Below are 14,690 nucleotides of genomic sequence, written 5' to 3'. Positions count from 1 at the left end.
AATTGTGGTCTCGCCATAAAGTCATTTATTTAATCATTATTCAATTGTCTTCTCTTGGCACTTGAATTATCATTAACCTTTTGCCCGATAATAAGATGGATACTGTTATCTAGAAACCCTGGTAACCTAAAACAAACGAACTCATGCAAACTCAAAAAAATCCAATCCACACTGACTAGAGCTGGTTCTATCGAATGACCAGACTACCACTCATTATGCATAACAAAATATCTAAAGCCGTGTTAAAACAATAAAAATCGAGATCAAAGAAATTCGTTGTTTTAGACAAGCTAATGAAAAATATTTGACATTAGAAGCTATTGAGTATTGAAGCACTTTTTAAATGCACCACTTTCACTTGAAAGAGCACTAAATTAAAATAGTTTGCTGTTAACATTGTAAAGAGTGAGCACTGTTTATATATTGCTTTAAATCAATCTCCATATCTTTTTGCAATGTTCCTAATGCTTTTTTGGAACGTTTTTCACTTTTGTTATTTTGGACAAATTCGGCTATCCATAACATGGAGATTAGACAAATCAGTCAGTTTTTAATATTGAACATGAATAAACTTGGTAATTTTCGCATCAGAAACTGTAAACGAGACATTTGTAGTTTTCAGTTTTGTTAAAATTTGCCAGCACATCGAGATCATGTGTTATATTGGAAAAGAGTACGAGAGGTGTGTGAGAACCAAGTCTCTCTATTTTAAGGAAATTTACGTTCGTTTTGAAGAACTTTATGGAGATTGCCCAGAAACTTCAGGACTTCTACGGATCTGAGCAAATATTTCTGAATTTAGGGTTTTCCCTGATTACTCCCCGCGATTCTTCCAGAATTTTCAAACAATTTGCATAAACCCACTTGTAGTCATTGATAAAATCTCATATTCTTTTTTATTTTGCAAATGTTTTCAGAGTTCCGAGTTCTCCCCAGCATGTCACTGAAAGGTTTATCCAAAGTGGAAAAAGTTGTAAGACGATAGGGTATGTTTTATGATTCGGTGACATTAATTCATATAGATAGCCACATAAATTATAGAGACTAGAAGATGAAATCAAAAGTATCTAATGTGAATAGTATGCCTTAAATGCCTTTGCTAAGCGGCAATAACGCCAGAAAAACAGAATAAATATTTTATTTCCATCATACGTAGCATATTCTTAATTTAGTTAATGGGAAAATAGTCACCATCGTAGTTTCGCATCACTGAGTTAGTCTAGTAAGTAGGTAGATATTTTGCTGTCCAGAGCCCAGAATTTGTAGAAAAATCTGAAAAAATAAAGGTGACGTTTTCTAAAATGCATTTTGTAATCGAGATTCGTAGCGAATACTTTGACTCATTGTGTGCTATATTCAATTAACTAGGAGTTTAATAAGATATGCAGTCATATATTGAAATCAATAATAATGGTGCTGTTTTACAACCTCAAGTTATTGATTTGGGGATAAGTGAGTTCCACTAACATTAATTTAAGAGCAATAATGGTAGACTGATAGAACCTTCAAACAATAAACTTTCGGAGAACATTTTATTTACTTGGTCTATTAAAGGGTTTTCACTATGGTTTCTGGTGCGTTTCTTCTTTCGTCATGAAAAAATTCAGATACAATTGCAGACATACATGACCTTTGACAAGTTAACACAAAAGCGGCTACACAACTGTAAAATGTGCATTTAGATCTCCTATATTTAACTATAAATGCTTGACTTTAGACTTTCAAAATGTCTTATAATTTCAATCTGTAAAAATAAGTGGAGTTTTCCTGTTGTTGTATAATACAATTGGTTTAGAAAGATGTAATTTATAGGCGTTCAAATACACAAGGATACGAGTTAGAGAGGCTTAGTAAATCATACTGTAGCAAAAATGATCACATAGCTTGTGTTAACTCATCAAATAAAATAGTTAGCTTATACTATTCTTCAACCACGTTTCTTGTTTTTATAAAGAAAGCCTTAAGATTTCCAGTATTCTTGTGAAGATAATCTTTATACCTAAGAAAGTATCTGGTGATAAGACATTTAGACCTATAGCAAAGACTTCACTCTTCCTTAAAACAATGGAAAGATTATTCATACTTCCACTTCGACCTGCAATAAAAGAGCACATTGATCCCTATCAGTTTTCCTACAGATGTAAAAGAAGCACCTTAGATGCCGTTGCGGTTCTGCATCATAATATGGTGTTCAACTTGAAAAAGAGCAAGAAGTATGTTCGATGCGCTCTTCTGGACTATAATTCTGCTTTTAACTCTATACTAAGACAGTGTTTATTTAACGAGTTAATCAGCATCGACACTAACAGCTGGATAACCAACTGGCTATGTTCCTACCTGTCTGGAAGAGAACAGTACATTGTGCTTAGAGGAAATTGTTCAAAGTCTCTATTGTCTTATGAAAGTGTACCAGGAGGAACCGTTTTATCACCTCTTATTCTCTCTTTCTTTCTTCATGATCCGCCATTTTCCACAGAAAGCACGTTCGTGAAATATGCGGACGATCTTACTGTTTGTTTGCCGGTCTTTACCTTTTTATATCCAATAGTAATGAATGCATTTTTGTCTCGTATTGATTGTTGGTCTGTTGGTAATGATCTCACACTTAATACGTTTAAATATCAAGCTGTTACTTTTAGCATGAGACATGAACAGCATCTAAACACCATTTTGGGGTCTCCTAATGCTTGTGCTATTAGAAACTTTCGTAAACACAGTGTCGAAGGTCAATTATCTAGGTGTTACCTTTTCTTCTGATCTCTTTTGATCTCCTCACGTTTTACTGTTGTCGATGAAAATTTTTTGTCTGACTTGCCACATAAAAAGGCTTCAGGCTTTTGGGATTACTCGTTATTTAATCTTGCGATTTGTAGATTCCTGCATATTACTTATTGTTCTTTACTTTTCTCCATTATTCTTTCCCGGACTTTTGAGAAAAGACTTTGCTGTATTGAGGATAGTGTTGAAGGCAGTTAGCAAGGTTTGTGGCGAATCTTTCGAGGTCATTATTAATATGGTTAAGGATAGACATCTAATGTCATGCAAACTTTTGGCAGGTGTTGTCTTAACACACACTAGCCATCCCCTTCACTCATATCTTTCTCCTTGTATATCTTCTGGTAGAACGAGACGTCAATACATTGAAATCCATGTAAGCAAGAAAAAGTATGAAAGTTCTATAATACCTTACCTAGCAAATATTTTCTGTGAAAAACAGGTTATTAAAGTTAGCTTTTTCAATAACCTGCATTCTTAACATGTCTCTAATTTGGAAAGTTGTACAGTTTTTCATATTTTCTAACCTTTTTCCTGTTCTTTTTTGTCGTTCTTATTTTTTGTAGTTTTTTTGTTAAAGAAACATGTTGAAGTACCTTGTGCTGAGAATTCTATATTGTACCAAAATATAATATTGAATAAAGCCATTAATATTAATAATAAAGTTAAATGAATCCAGTGGGTGTGTTAACTTAGCAACTCATGCTGCTATTAAAAAGTAATGGAAAATTACTTGTCGGGGAGCCGATGGAGATGCTTTAATTTGTTATTTTGGTTAACATTTAAATATTAAGCAATCGTTTATCAGCTACTTTACTGACTAAAATGTTTTCTACACGTTTTAGGGGAATCCTTCAGAAATACCTCAATCTTCAGTGTTCCAATGTGCTCATTTGTAGACACAAAAAAGAACTATACAGAATGTCACAAAACTTTAAAGCAAGGGAAACAATTTTCAAAGCACTTCATTTCAGAATGGTCAGACAATGAAGAAATGTATTCAGATTGTTATGAACAAGTGACTAAGCAGAAATGCTTGTATTATGTACATAAATTGTTGATACTTTTAGAAATATTAACTGTGAGCATTACATTTTTGAGTCCTTTCCTAATACTGACTTTACCAAACATTCATCCATCTTGGTGGTTTTCACTGCTTTCATCTTCAGCTCCGCCATCAACCCCATCAATATCACCAAGGAGGGTTATGCACATACGCAGTAAAATAAATGCAAATTCTGTGATTTCTCGTCGAATGAATACAAGAGCTGAAGTTTACTATGAAGTGAAAATTATTGAGATATGTACAAAACTATTTTTATTATCTTTGTGTTCGGGTTATATATACGCAACACGGTTTAAAGAACTATTATTTTGCATGCAAAATAGAAAAACATTCATATCATATTCACGTCTAACTGGGTACAAACGATACAAACAATCAGAAATGACGAAAACTGTATCTTCTTCAGTTAACTTAAGTTGGCCACAAAGCAAAACGAAGCAAAGTTTGGCCTTTAATTTTTTTATTGATTCAATAACTGTTATTGTAACATTTTCATTTTGGCTTATATTTCTGTCACACTGGAAATCAGATAAAAACGTTATGACTTTTTTTAGTGATAGTAATGAAATTTTAAGTTACAAATCAAATCCATGCGGTTACCTTCAACGCACAACGCAGCTAACAAATCCATTCGGTCATCGAGATCACAGTGGAAAGAATTCATGTGACGAAGCGAAAAAAGTATACATTGACCAACAGTTAAACAAGCTCAAAACAATCGCTTTAGACCTATCTATAGATTTTGTGAATGTACACTTATCCATACAGTTAACTGCTATACTCCTTATAAATTTCAAAACAATTTTAGATTGGTTATCGTGTAAATATAATGTACATGTGGTACGTGCACAAGATGGTTTTTCACGTAATTACAAAATCGGTTCAGTCAACTTGAAATCCATAGCTAATTATATTATAAAAAACGCATTAGTTGATTTTAAGGTTAGTTTGTTTATTGTGATGTTTGTGTGCTTTTTAGTAAATATTCATCAATGCTGATATCGCGGTCGAAATGTCATCACTTTGTGTGATTAACAATTCCCTATTATTTACCCTCTGAATTTCAACTGTTTATTTCAGCATTTGTAGTAAATGAACAATCTTTTATAATAAAAGGCTATGTGACGCGTAAAATACCTTGCCTCCATCTAACTGAAATAAGTAACAAAGAGCTCTAGGATCCCACCTAGTGTTTTTTCTCGAAAAACCGTGTTTATGGTTTCATTTCACGTCTTTAAGTATTCACTAGAATAGAAATCTCTTTTCCAATTACTTGATCATTAATATCTTATTGATTATGAAATCTGCTGAAAATAGTGATTGATTGGATCGATTTTGGCAAGAGCATAATGAGTATAATTCGAAGGATAATTTTAGTGAACTTAGTAAACGGATACCTAGTCTTTAAAAAAATCCAAAATAGAAGTCGAGATTCTATGATAAACTTATTTTTATACTCTAGTGATATGTGATATAGCATAGAATATGTATATTTTATCTGAAGAACCTTCTTCAAAGTTACTGTAATTTCACACTTACAATGAAGTAGATTACAAATTCATTGTTCATATTTTGACTCATCCAAAACCATACTCGTTTCCGCTCTATAAGGCAATATTGCAAAATAACCTTATCCATTGGTATAAAGCCTCAATAAGAGACAGAACGTAATTACATTTTTTATATCAATAACAATCAAATACGTTTACCGAAACGTTTGAAGTTAAGGATTTTAAAGTGTTAAGAAAAACAGCCAAAATGAGAGATGCTTTAAAGTGGGGGCTGTGACAATTCTGAAACAGCAAACAAATTTTATTATCTTGTTTAGGGATTTTCACTTGAGTGAAAAATCAAAAGTCTTGCATTTTATGTTATGAACTCATACGTGCTTATAAATCGTTCAGTTTGTTTAATGTCTCTGTTTACTTACGTCTGTCCGTTTCACTATTGATTATATACTTCGCTAGTTGATCTTGGCTTTAATATTGTAACTTTGTATAAATTTTATTGATATTCCTGTGTAAGGGGCTATGTTTTATTATGTCTGTCCATTCTATCATTTTCATCCCTCATAAATCTATCACTTCAGTACAGTAATCTTATTGACCAAGTTTCGGACGTTAACGCTGAAACTCCATCATTCTTGAAAATGGTTTTACATGGATTCAGCAGTCATCTGTCAACCGAATAATTTACTGGAAATAAGTCTATTAAAGTTTTGTATGAGACCAAAAATCACGAATGACAAGATATATAACTTTTATCTTGAGAAATGTAGGTTGGAGTGTCTGTGAACATGAATTTTATCTGGTTTTATGTTCTATTTTCCTTGATCGCTACCAATAAACATAAAATACATGTTCAAAAATGACGTCTAGTTTCATTAAACTTGTTGGTAAATCTGTATTTGTAAGATAAACCAGTTCTTGAGTGCTCGTCACAACGGTTAGTTGTATAATAATAATCTAATAAACTTACTTTAGACTTAGCAAGCTCCAATAAAAATACACCTGTTTTTACGTTAAGGCAATTTTCTAGTTGTTTGATAGTCCAACATAGGGATCCTGATGATTTTAATAAATCGTGCTTTGTTTCTTAGAAGTAAACGAATGTCTTTTTCAAGTAATATGGAGTCAACCAGTAAACCAAGTCCAAAAAACTTATAGGAATTGGTTGATGATAATGGAACATATAGGTATGGATGATTATGTACAAGGAAAGATGAGAAAGTCTTCATTTTCCAATATTATTCATTCCCAAGAGTTTTATCTAATATTTTCATTCAGTAACTCTTTCAAAGTCTAATAATTTATGGGTAAAAAGTATTTACTTCAAATGATAATATTTTTTTAGATTTCAAACGGGAACAATTCTTTTCTTTGTAAGCTGCTTTACCTTCTGGTTGGTTTAGTAACCAACAAATCAACTGTTAGTAACATTTGCGCTATCAAGTTATATCCGATAAAACGTTTGCATCACTGAGTTTATCTGGGATTTTTGATAAAACAGTGAACGTCTGTTTTATCCCGCTTATCATGCAGAAGAATCAGCGTACGATGTTGTTAACTTTTCCCCGGTAAAACAAGTAACCATATATTGCAAAGATTTCTTTGTAATAATTATTACTGTGGTAGAGTACTTTTAATCACATCAAATGACAACATTCTACCACCGACCAATATGTTTTAGTCTATTATACACTTGTCCTTTGCAAATCAGAACTTTTTGTGTTCACCTATGTTAATATAAAACTAAAAACTATGATTAATTATGAAAACCTTTCTGTTTTGAAGTTGGGATTAGCTTTCATTATAATCTTTTACCTTCCATTTCGGTCCAATTGGCCATCAGGTTTAATAAATCCACTAACAATTTAAGCTCTCAATTTATTTAGTGATAATATCATCAGCCTAGAAGTCAACCTAAATAGTTTCCTACATAAAGTTTTACCTCTTCATGTACGTTGAATTAAATAGATCCTATTTGCACAGTCGAAAAGATTTGATAACTACAATTATGTAGAATGCTTGAGAGTTAGAGGCTAGGTTTTTAGTTATCATTTCACAAAGTAACTCATAGATAACATGGAAGCTTTAGGGTTCCAACCATTTTTCAAAAAAAAATCAAACATTATAATTAGCATATACACCGAAATCAACACTGTAGTCAGGTTTTGCAGTTTCTAGATACTTCGTGATTTACAATTGATTGACCACTGAGTAGTCACCAGTATTATATATTTCAAGTTCAACTAGTGCTGACCAAATTCTATCGATTACGTTGAAATGTAGCAACTAGCTTAAGTTACCGGACATCACGTGCACTATATTGGGATATCGGATGATTGGTCAAATAGTAACTTAATCGACACAATTCGGTCAGTAGGAATAAGAACTTAACATAAATGATATTGATTACTATTCAAGGATCAGTCGATTGTAAATACATCTCAACTCAACAGGAGGTCAGTCGTGCTTAGAATAATTAAGCGGTATCGACTCTGATTGTAAAGCTGAGTAATACGGGATCGGATTCTCTATGAAGCATCAGTTCTTTCAAGACTACAGGTAGGCCTTATTGACGAGTGCCAGATAGCCCGAAACCTATGTTTAGAGATTTCTATTGGCTTCCTCCAACCACCGCTCTATAGCGGATTATTTATTCATAAAATGATAGAGTACACAAGTTTTTTATGATTAAGCTCGGCTACGTGTGTAGATTCCTACACCTGGTTCCCCCAACAGATTATGAGCAGAAAAAAACTGATCGTTTTAAAAGTCACAAGCATCTAAATAACATTATTTACGTATAATAATGTTAGGGAATAACATAAATAATTTCATTTAGTACATTTTTTCTTCCATATATTCATTTCTATTATGCTAATACTTACTTATATTAACCAGTTTTGAGGAATAGAATTGTGAAATACACATAAATATATGTCTTTTAAAACACATGTAAACACTTTTTATGAATAACATATGGCTAACTTAAGGAATAATCAAATTGTAATTCATTTCCTACATTCCAAGACGAATTTTTTAATTAGTCAATAAAATGACTCATATGAACACCACATCTTTTATAAATTACAAAACATAAATAATTACTGTGCGTCTTACTTCTTGTGCAAAATTTGTCAGTTTAGTTTCGTTAATTTTTAACAAATGCCCGATAATAGGACTTCGTATAAATGCAAAACTCTACCTAAATATGTATAATTTCATGTTACTTTAAATACATTATTTGTTCAGATAATGCAAGAACAGAAGAAAATGTATGAAACATATCCTGATTAACAGAAAGGACTGTATAATATCACATTTCAGAGACAAATAAATTTATCTATCTCTTAATATACTGACATTATATATATAATCAGTCAAATTTACACATAATTTTACATTTGTGGATTTTTCGCTAATAAAGATAAAAACACTTAACTACTTAACTTGAGTCCCGAGTCATGCGATGAAGTAGCAAAATTTATTATTTTTCTTTACTAAGTAAACATAAATAGAATTGCAGTAATATTGTTTTTTAAGTTTCAATAAATATGTAGTGAATAAGATATTAGTCAGTTTTGTTTGAGATTCGTTTGACAGAAGTAACTTTAATTCTTATAATTTGATATCAGTATATTACTTAAAAACCTGGGGATGAAGTTAGTCCGTTACGAGCATAAAATCAAAATCAAAGGTATAAATTAGTTTGGTCACAAACTTTCTGTTTAACCGATCATTTTTAAAATATAATTATTTCTAGCTATAACCAAGAGAGAAACTGTAGAGTTTATCTATGCAATTTTAAAGTTTTAAATTTACTATGTATTTATTTATAGAAACAGATGGATTTTACAAACAACGAATACCTTGTGATGGTAGTTTTAGCTATATATTGAAATGTTCATAAAAATATTTGTAATCTAGTTTCAGTAGTCTGGATAAAATCTAATAATGTCTACACAGAAATCAATAATTATTAGTATGTGCTCGGTATGATTTCAAAAATATTTATTCTAAATTTATCAAATTCGATGATTTATTCCAATATTTTGATCTGATGAACTGGGTTTCAAGTTATTTCTATCTTGTTGAATTGTTAGTAGAAGTCCTAAATATTTTTTTAGCAATGATAATGAATTTATTCATGTTAACAACATTTTGACTTTCATATCTACGTCTACTTAAAAAGTAGGTCATATTATTTTTTATTTGTGACGTTCAAGATCTCGGCATACTTTGTCATTGGTGGAATTAGAAAATTCATTGCACTGAAAAATAGGTGATAATTACCTTACAAGGCTTTTCAAATCACTTTGGAAATGGCACAAGATGTTTTACTCACAAAAAGGATGTAAAATTGTTGAAAATTTGTTTATACATTTGTTTAAACAAAGTCGCATACGAAGTACGGCGAAAATTTTTTTCATGTCGAGTCTGTGTCCTTCCAGGTTATCACGATTGTCTTTTCTTTCGTCACTGACAGAAATAAATTCAAAAGTATAGGACACTAGTAAGTGACCAGAAATCGTGGACAATCTAATATGAATCGTTCTAATGAAGAATAAACAAGGGTTGGTAGATAAAAAGTGAATATACTTAATCGTTTTTTAAAACCCGAAGTGTTGTAAAAACAAAAGGTTGTGCATAAGAATTAAAAAGAGTAACCTTACCGTTAATTATGTACTTAAAACTGATAACCAATATCTTGAATACATTTGTTGCTGGCTGTCAGTGAGTTTTAAGATACTTAATTACATTTCAAGCTTGTTGGTCAAATTAATTTGCTTCCAGCAAGTCACATTGTTCACACTGATACGTAATGGAAATCTCCTTAATAATTATAATCCCCCTGTATTTACATGTTTTATTGGTTGGATGATAAAGGGGTATTTAGTTTATATCGAATGATCGATGTGTTCTTCTTCGATGACATTACCGCCTGAATTACAAGGAAAAGTGTTATCATACAAAACATCAGTTGTTTGTTACTCAACTAGGACCGATATCATCTTACAGTAATATAACCTTCTGTACATAATACTAAATTAACAATACAGAGTAACCAATAATATCCATTCATATTGCTTGAAAGTAGTAGATAAGTTATAGATTCGGTACTTCTAGTAACTATTTTATTTAGATTTAATATTATACCTACCATAGACTTCACTGATTTTTCATATGTTAATGGCAGTCATTGGTAATGACAAAATATATTTCAAGAGTAAAAAATTATTTACGAAATTAAAATTGAAATACTAGTATTTTTGTGTTTTTCCAAACATGATCTCTTAAACTGTGTTTGGTATCTAATATATTCTGTTGTAAAACATCTAGAGGCTCATTTTACACATAATTTCACTAAGTCTAGTTTTCATTTGCATATTTTAAATAATACAAAGTCAATACTAAGTCTGAGTTTTGTACTAACTTGTTTATCAAGTAAAGTAGAAATATATATTGTTCATAGAAAAAAAAGGATTATTTATTTGTGTTTTATTTCTTGGTAAAGCTGTATACATTAGATAGAATGTGTAAATTTTTATATGATTTCTCAGAAACATTTGTAGATAATAATAATCGGATTAAATTTTCTCTTTATAAAAGAAAAACAGGTGTTTTATGTTAAATTATTTATTTGAATACAATGTTATGTGTATCGGTGATTTTGTTTATACTTCACTTTTTTTTCTCAAAAGAACAAATTACAATCAGTATGACCAAACCTGATCTTTTAACATAAACCCTAAGAGCTAGACAATTGTTCAATATAAACATGCTGTTTAGCAACTAATATATTCTGTTTGATTTTATTGTTTAAAGCATAACCAATATATAAACCAAACAATTTCTGTAGCAGAAACAGAAACAGGTTACTTACAATTAATAGTATTACTTTCAAACCTTATTGTTTCAATCGTTCTACGAAATAACTAAAATACGTTCAAATGGATGTAGTTATGATGAAACTATTATTATTTATGATGATTTTATAGCGTAATCTCATCGCTGTATTTTTGCTATTGAAATAAAACCAAACTACTGAATTTTTTTCACTCCTTGTTTCTATTAAAAATAAACGTTTGTTTGATTTACTTTATACTCTATCGTATTTCGTGTCTAGTGGAAAAAAATATCAAAGATAGTCGGTTCACTTTACCATCATTTCTTCGTATGTTGAAATATTTATGGATGGTAAACATACGCACACACATTGCAAAAACATCTATACAGACACTTACATGTTACCAGATATAGAATTGAACAGGTGTAAATACTATTTTCATACATACACAGACATTATTAAAATCTAAAACCATGTTAGCCATTTTTTTTACTTTGTTACATTTACACCAAAATTGACTATTAATTTCCGTTGAAATAGCCGTTTATGTATGACAAAAAAAACGATTCTCCCATGCAAAATGAATATAATTCATAATAATAAAATTGAGATTAGTTATTCCTGTTCCATGAACAACTGTTTTTAATTTATAAAGCTGGTCATTGAAATATTTTTGACTAATCAAAAATCAGAGGTTCTTATACTGATTTGTCTGTTTTCGTTTATTCGAAATTTCAACAATTTTGTTGTGTATTTAGAGTTGTTCAGTAAATTTGACTATAAAAAGTAACTACTCTGAAACTGTATAGCCTTTTCTTTTTGTGCAGAAAGTAAATGAAGATAACAACGCAATTATAGTAAAGTGTCAAATTCAAATAAAAACAAAATAAGATTTCTTTGACCTGTTTTTGTAATGGATCTTCCTATTAATGTAGTAACTAAAATAAAACTTCCGCGAATTTATCAACAACTTTGATTTTAGGATGTTTTGTAAACTTTCAAGCAACTTAATAAGATAAGTTTTACAATAGATCAAATATAATCATGATCTGCCAGTTGATGTTAACTTAACGGCACTAGAGCAAATATAAATTTTCTTTTCACAAATTGGTTGCTCTTCCACTTCATAAAAGCAGTTCTAGAGTAAGAAAGTGTTTTTCGATATAGAAGTGATAGAACATAGTATGGTTCAAACCTTTTTTAGTGAAACTACGGTCATAACATAAACCCCTCTAGCTCTCTCGTAATCTTTCACATAATTAATTGATTGATGTTTATACGATTATCCAGATACATGGACAACTAATCACACAAGATGAATGAGGAAACAGACTTCTACCAATTTTAAGATGTCTTCACACTTCAATGCTCAGAAATACATGATAGAGTTATGAACACTTGTAGCCAGTTAAGTAAGTGTGATTTGAATTGCTCATATATCAACGCACAGAATGACGATATCAGGGCATTTTATAAAATGAGTATGATCAATGATTCATTTTAGTGATATTGAATATACTTATTTCATCGTACTTCGACTAAACACTAAGCTAGATCTTCAGGCGAGAAAACAGTATTTATTCTTTCCAAAAAACAGAGACTAAAAAAGTGTGTTTGGTGGCTGTTAGGGGTTTTTTACCTAATGTTTGCTCCAGTATTTTTCCTGTTTGGTAAGTTGGCATTTACTGGCGCTGGTGCTGTTGGATTTGAAAAATGACATGGAGTGGACCAAAAAAGATGTCTTTTATAATACTTATCTCCAATAGACTTCTTTTGAGTTTGATTTTAAACATGTTACCAGGCCCATAAATTATTTTACTTGCATAAGACTTTTATTTATTGTAAGATTAATAAAACTAGGATAGGTTTGATTGTTTCTGAAATTAAGCCATATATTTATAATCCCTATGGTGCACAGTTTAAGAGTTTTAACTTAGCTTCGTAAACGTTTTGGTATCTGAATTGATGACCATTATGTTGCTTGAATGTTAGAATGGTGAGATGATAGATTTCACTGAGTCCACTGAAAATCAGTCTCTGTTCAACCAACTACATATATATTAATACTTACTCTCCATTCATATTTAGTTATAATCGTTGTTCCGTTTGAAATTTTGTCCACAGCAATCCATATAAAATGATGCTTAACTGTCTCTAAGAACGAAAATGGATACAATTCAAACGTTTTCACTAAGAACACAATCAGTCTTTGATTGGGTTCATTGTTGACTGCTTAGTCAAGAAATGGGGAAGATTTTAACACATACCAGTATTGAAAAATATTTAACTAGAAGCCAGTTATCTGTTATCGAAAACAACATAAGATGAGTAGTTCATCTTTAACAGACACATAGTATGAATATTTACGTATGTTTGATTTTAAATCTGTGTATATTTACGTTGATCGTCATATGGTTCATAAATATTTTACAATTAATCTTATTTACTGGAGGTCAGTGGAACTAAGTAATATTCTATTAACATTTAGTTAAACCATTTGGGCAGCATCATTGATGAGCAGGGTGGGTCTGATGCAGATGTGAAGGCGCGGATCGGCAAAGCAAGAGCAGCATATTTACAACTGAGGAACATCTGGAACTCAACACAACTGTCAACCAACACCAAAGTCAGGGTTTTCAATACAAATGTCAAGACAGTTCTACTGTATGGAGCAGAAACCTGGAGAACTACGAAAGCCATCATCCAGAAGATACAGGTGTTTATTAACAGTTGTCTACGCGAAATACTTCGGATCCATTGGCCAGACACTATTAGCAACAACCTACTGTGGGAGAGAACAAACCAAATCTCAGCGGAGGAAGAAATCAGGAAGAAACGCTAGAAGTGGATAGGACACACATTGAGGAAAGCGTCCAACTGCGTCACAAGACAAGCCCTCACATGGAATCCTCAAGACCAAAGGAACAGAGGAAGACCAAAGAACATATTACGCCGGAAAATGGAGATAGACATGAGTAAAATGAACAAGAATTGGATGGAACTAGAAAGGAAGGCCCAGGACAGAGTGGGTTGGAGAATGCTGGTCGACGGCCCATGCACCATTGGGAGTAACAGGCGTAAGTAAGTAAAAGTAAGTAATTTAGTGAAACCAAGTAATTCTTAATAATGTTTCATGATTGTTATTATCGACAGTTGTCCGGAGGTGTATTCATAAACCTCACTGAGTTTTATATGAGATTACGTTAAAAAAAGAATACCTTACACCTTGACGCCGATTATTACAGGATGATGATGAATGAATAACCACTTTGGTTTAGAACATTTTTATGAGTCATTAATGTATATATTGCTGACAGAATACATTGCAAATATCTTGTGACAACAGAGCTTGTAGTTTACTTACTGTTCTAAACCCAAAGACTAAGTAAAAGTCTTACAATATATAACGAATTGTAATGTATTTAGTCATTACATAAATTTATGAATTGAATATATCAAATAAATAATTTAGTAATTATTCTGAAACTACACATAT

At 31.3% G+C, this 14,690-nt stretch overlaps 1 protein-coding gene across 2 annotated transcripts in view; it reads left to right on the top strand.

Moving 5' to 3' along the window:
• Positions 1-351: 351 nt before the first annotated feature.
• MS3_00006601 (uncharacterized protein) overlaps positions 352-14,690 on the top strand; it is a gene marked incomplete at its 3' end in the record, with an annotated part of 29,188 nt that continues 14,849 nt past the window's right edge. The window contains exons 1-2 of one of the 2 annotated variants that reach the window (XM_051214763.1): positions 352-405; positions 3,621-4,783. In XM_051214763.1, the coding sequence (XP_051067950.1) occupies positions 3,659-4,783 (1,125 nt within the window). In that variant the 5' untranslated portion in view covers positions 352-405; positions 3,621-3,658. Of the gene's footprint in view, positions 406-2,232; positions 3,494-3,620; positions 4,784-14,690 lie in introns of those variants that run through there. The other variant, XM_012942553.2, reaches the window with a different exon arrangement.

The sequence above is a fragment of the Schistosoma haematobium genome, chromosome 2 (assembly GCF_000699445.3).
Source record: "Schistosoma haematobium chromosome 2, whole genome shotgun sequence".
NCBI classification, from domain to species: domain Eukaryota; kingdom Metazoa; phylum Platyhelminthes; class Trematoda; order Strigeidida; family Schistosomatidae; genus Schistosoma; species Schistosoma haematobium.
This window is presented reverse-complemented; position numbering and strand designations above follow the sequence as displayed.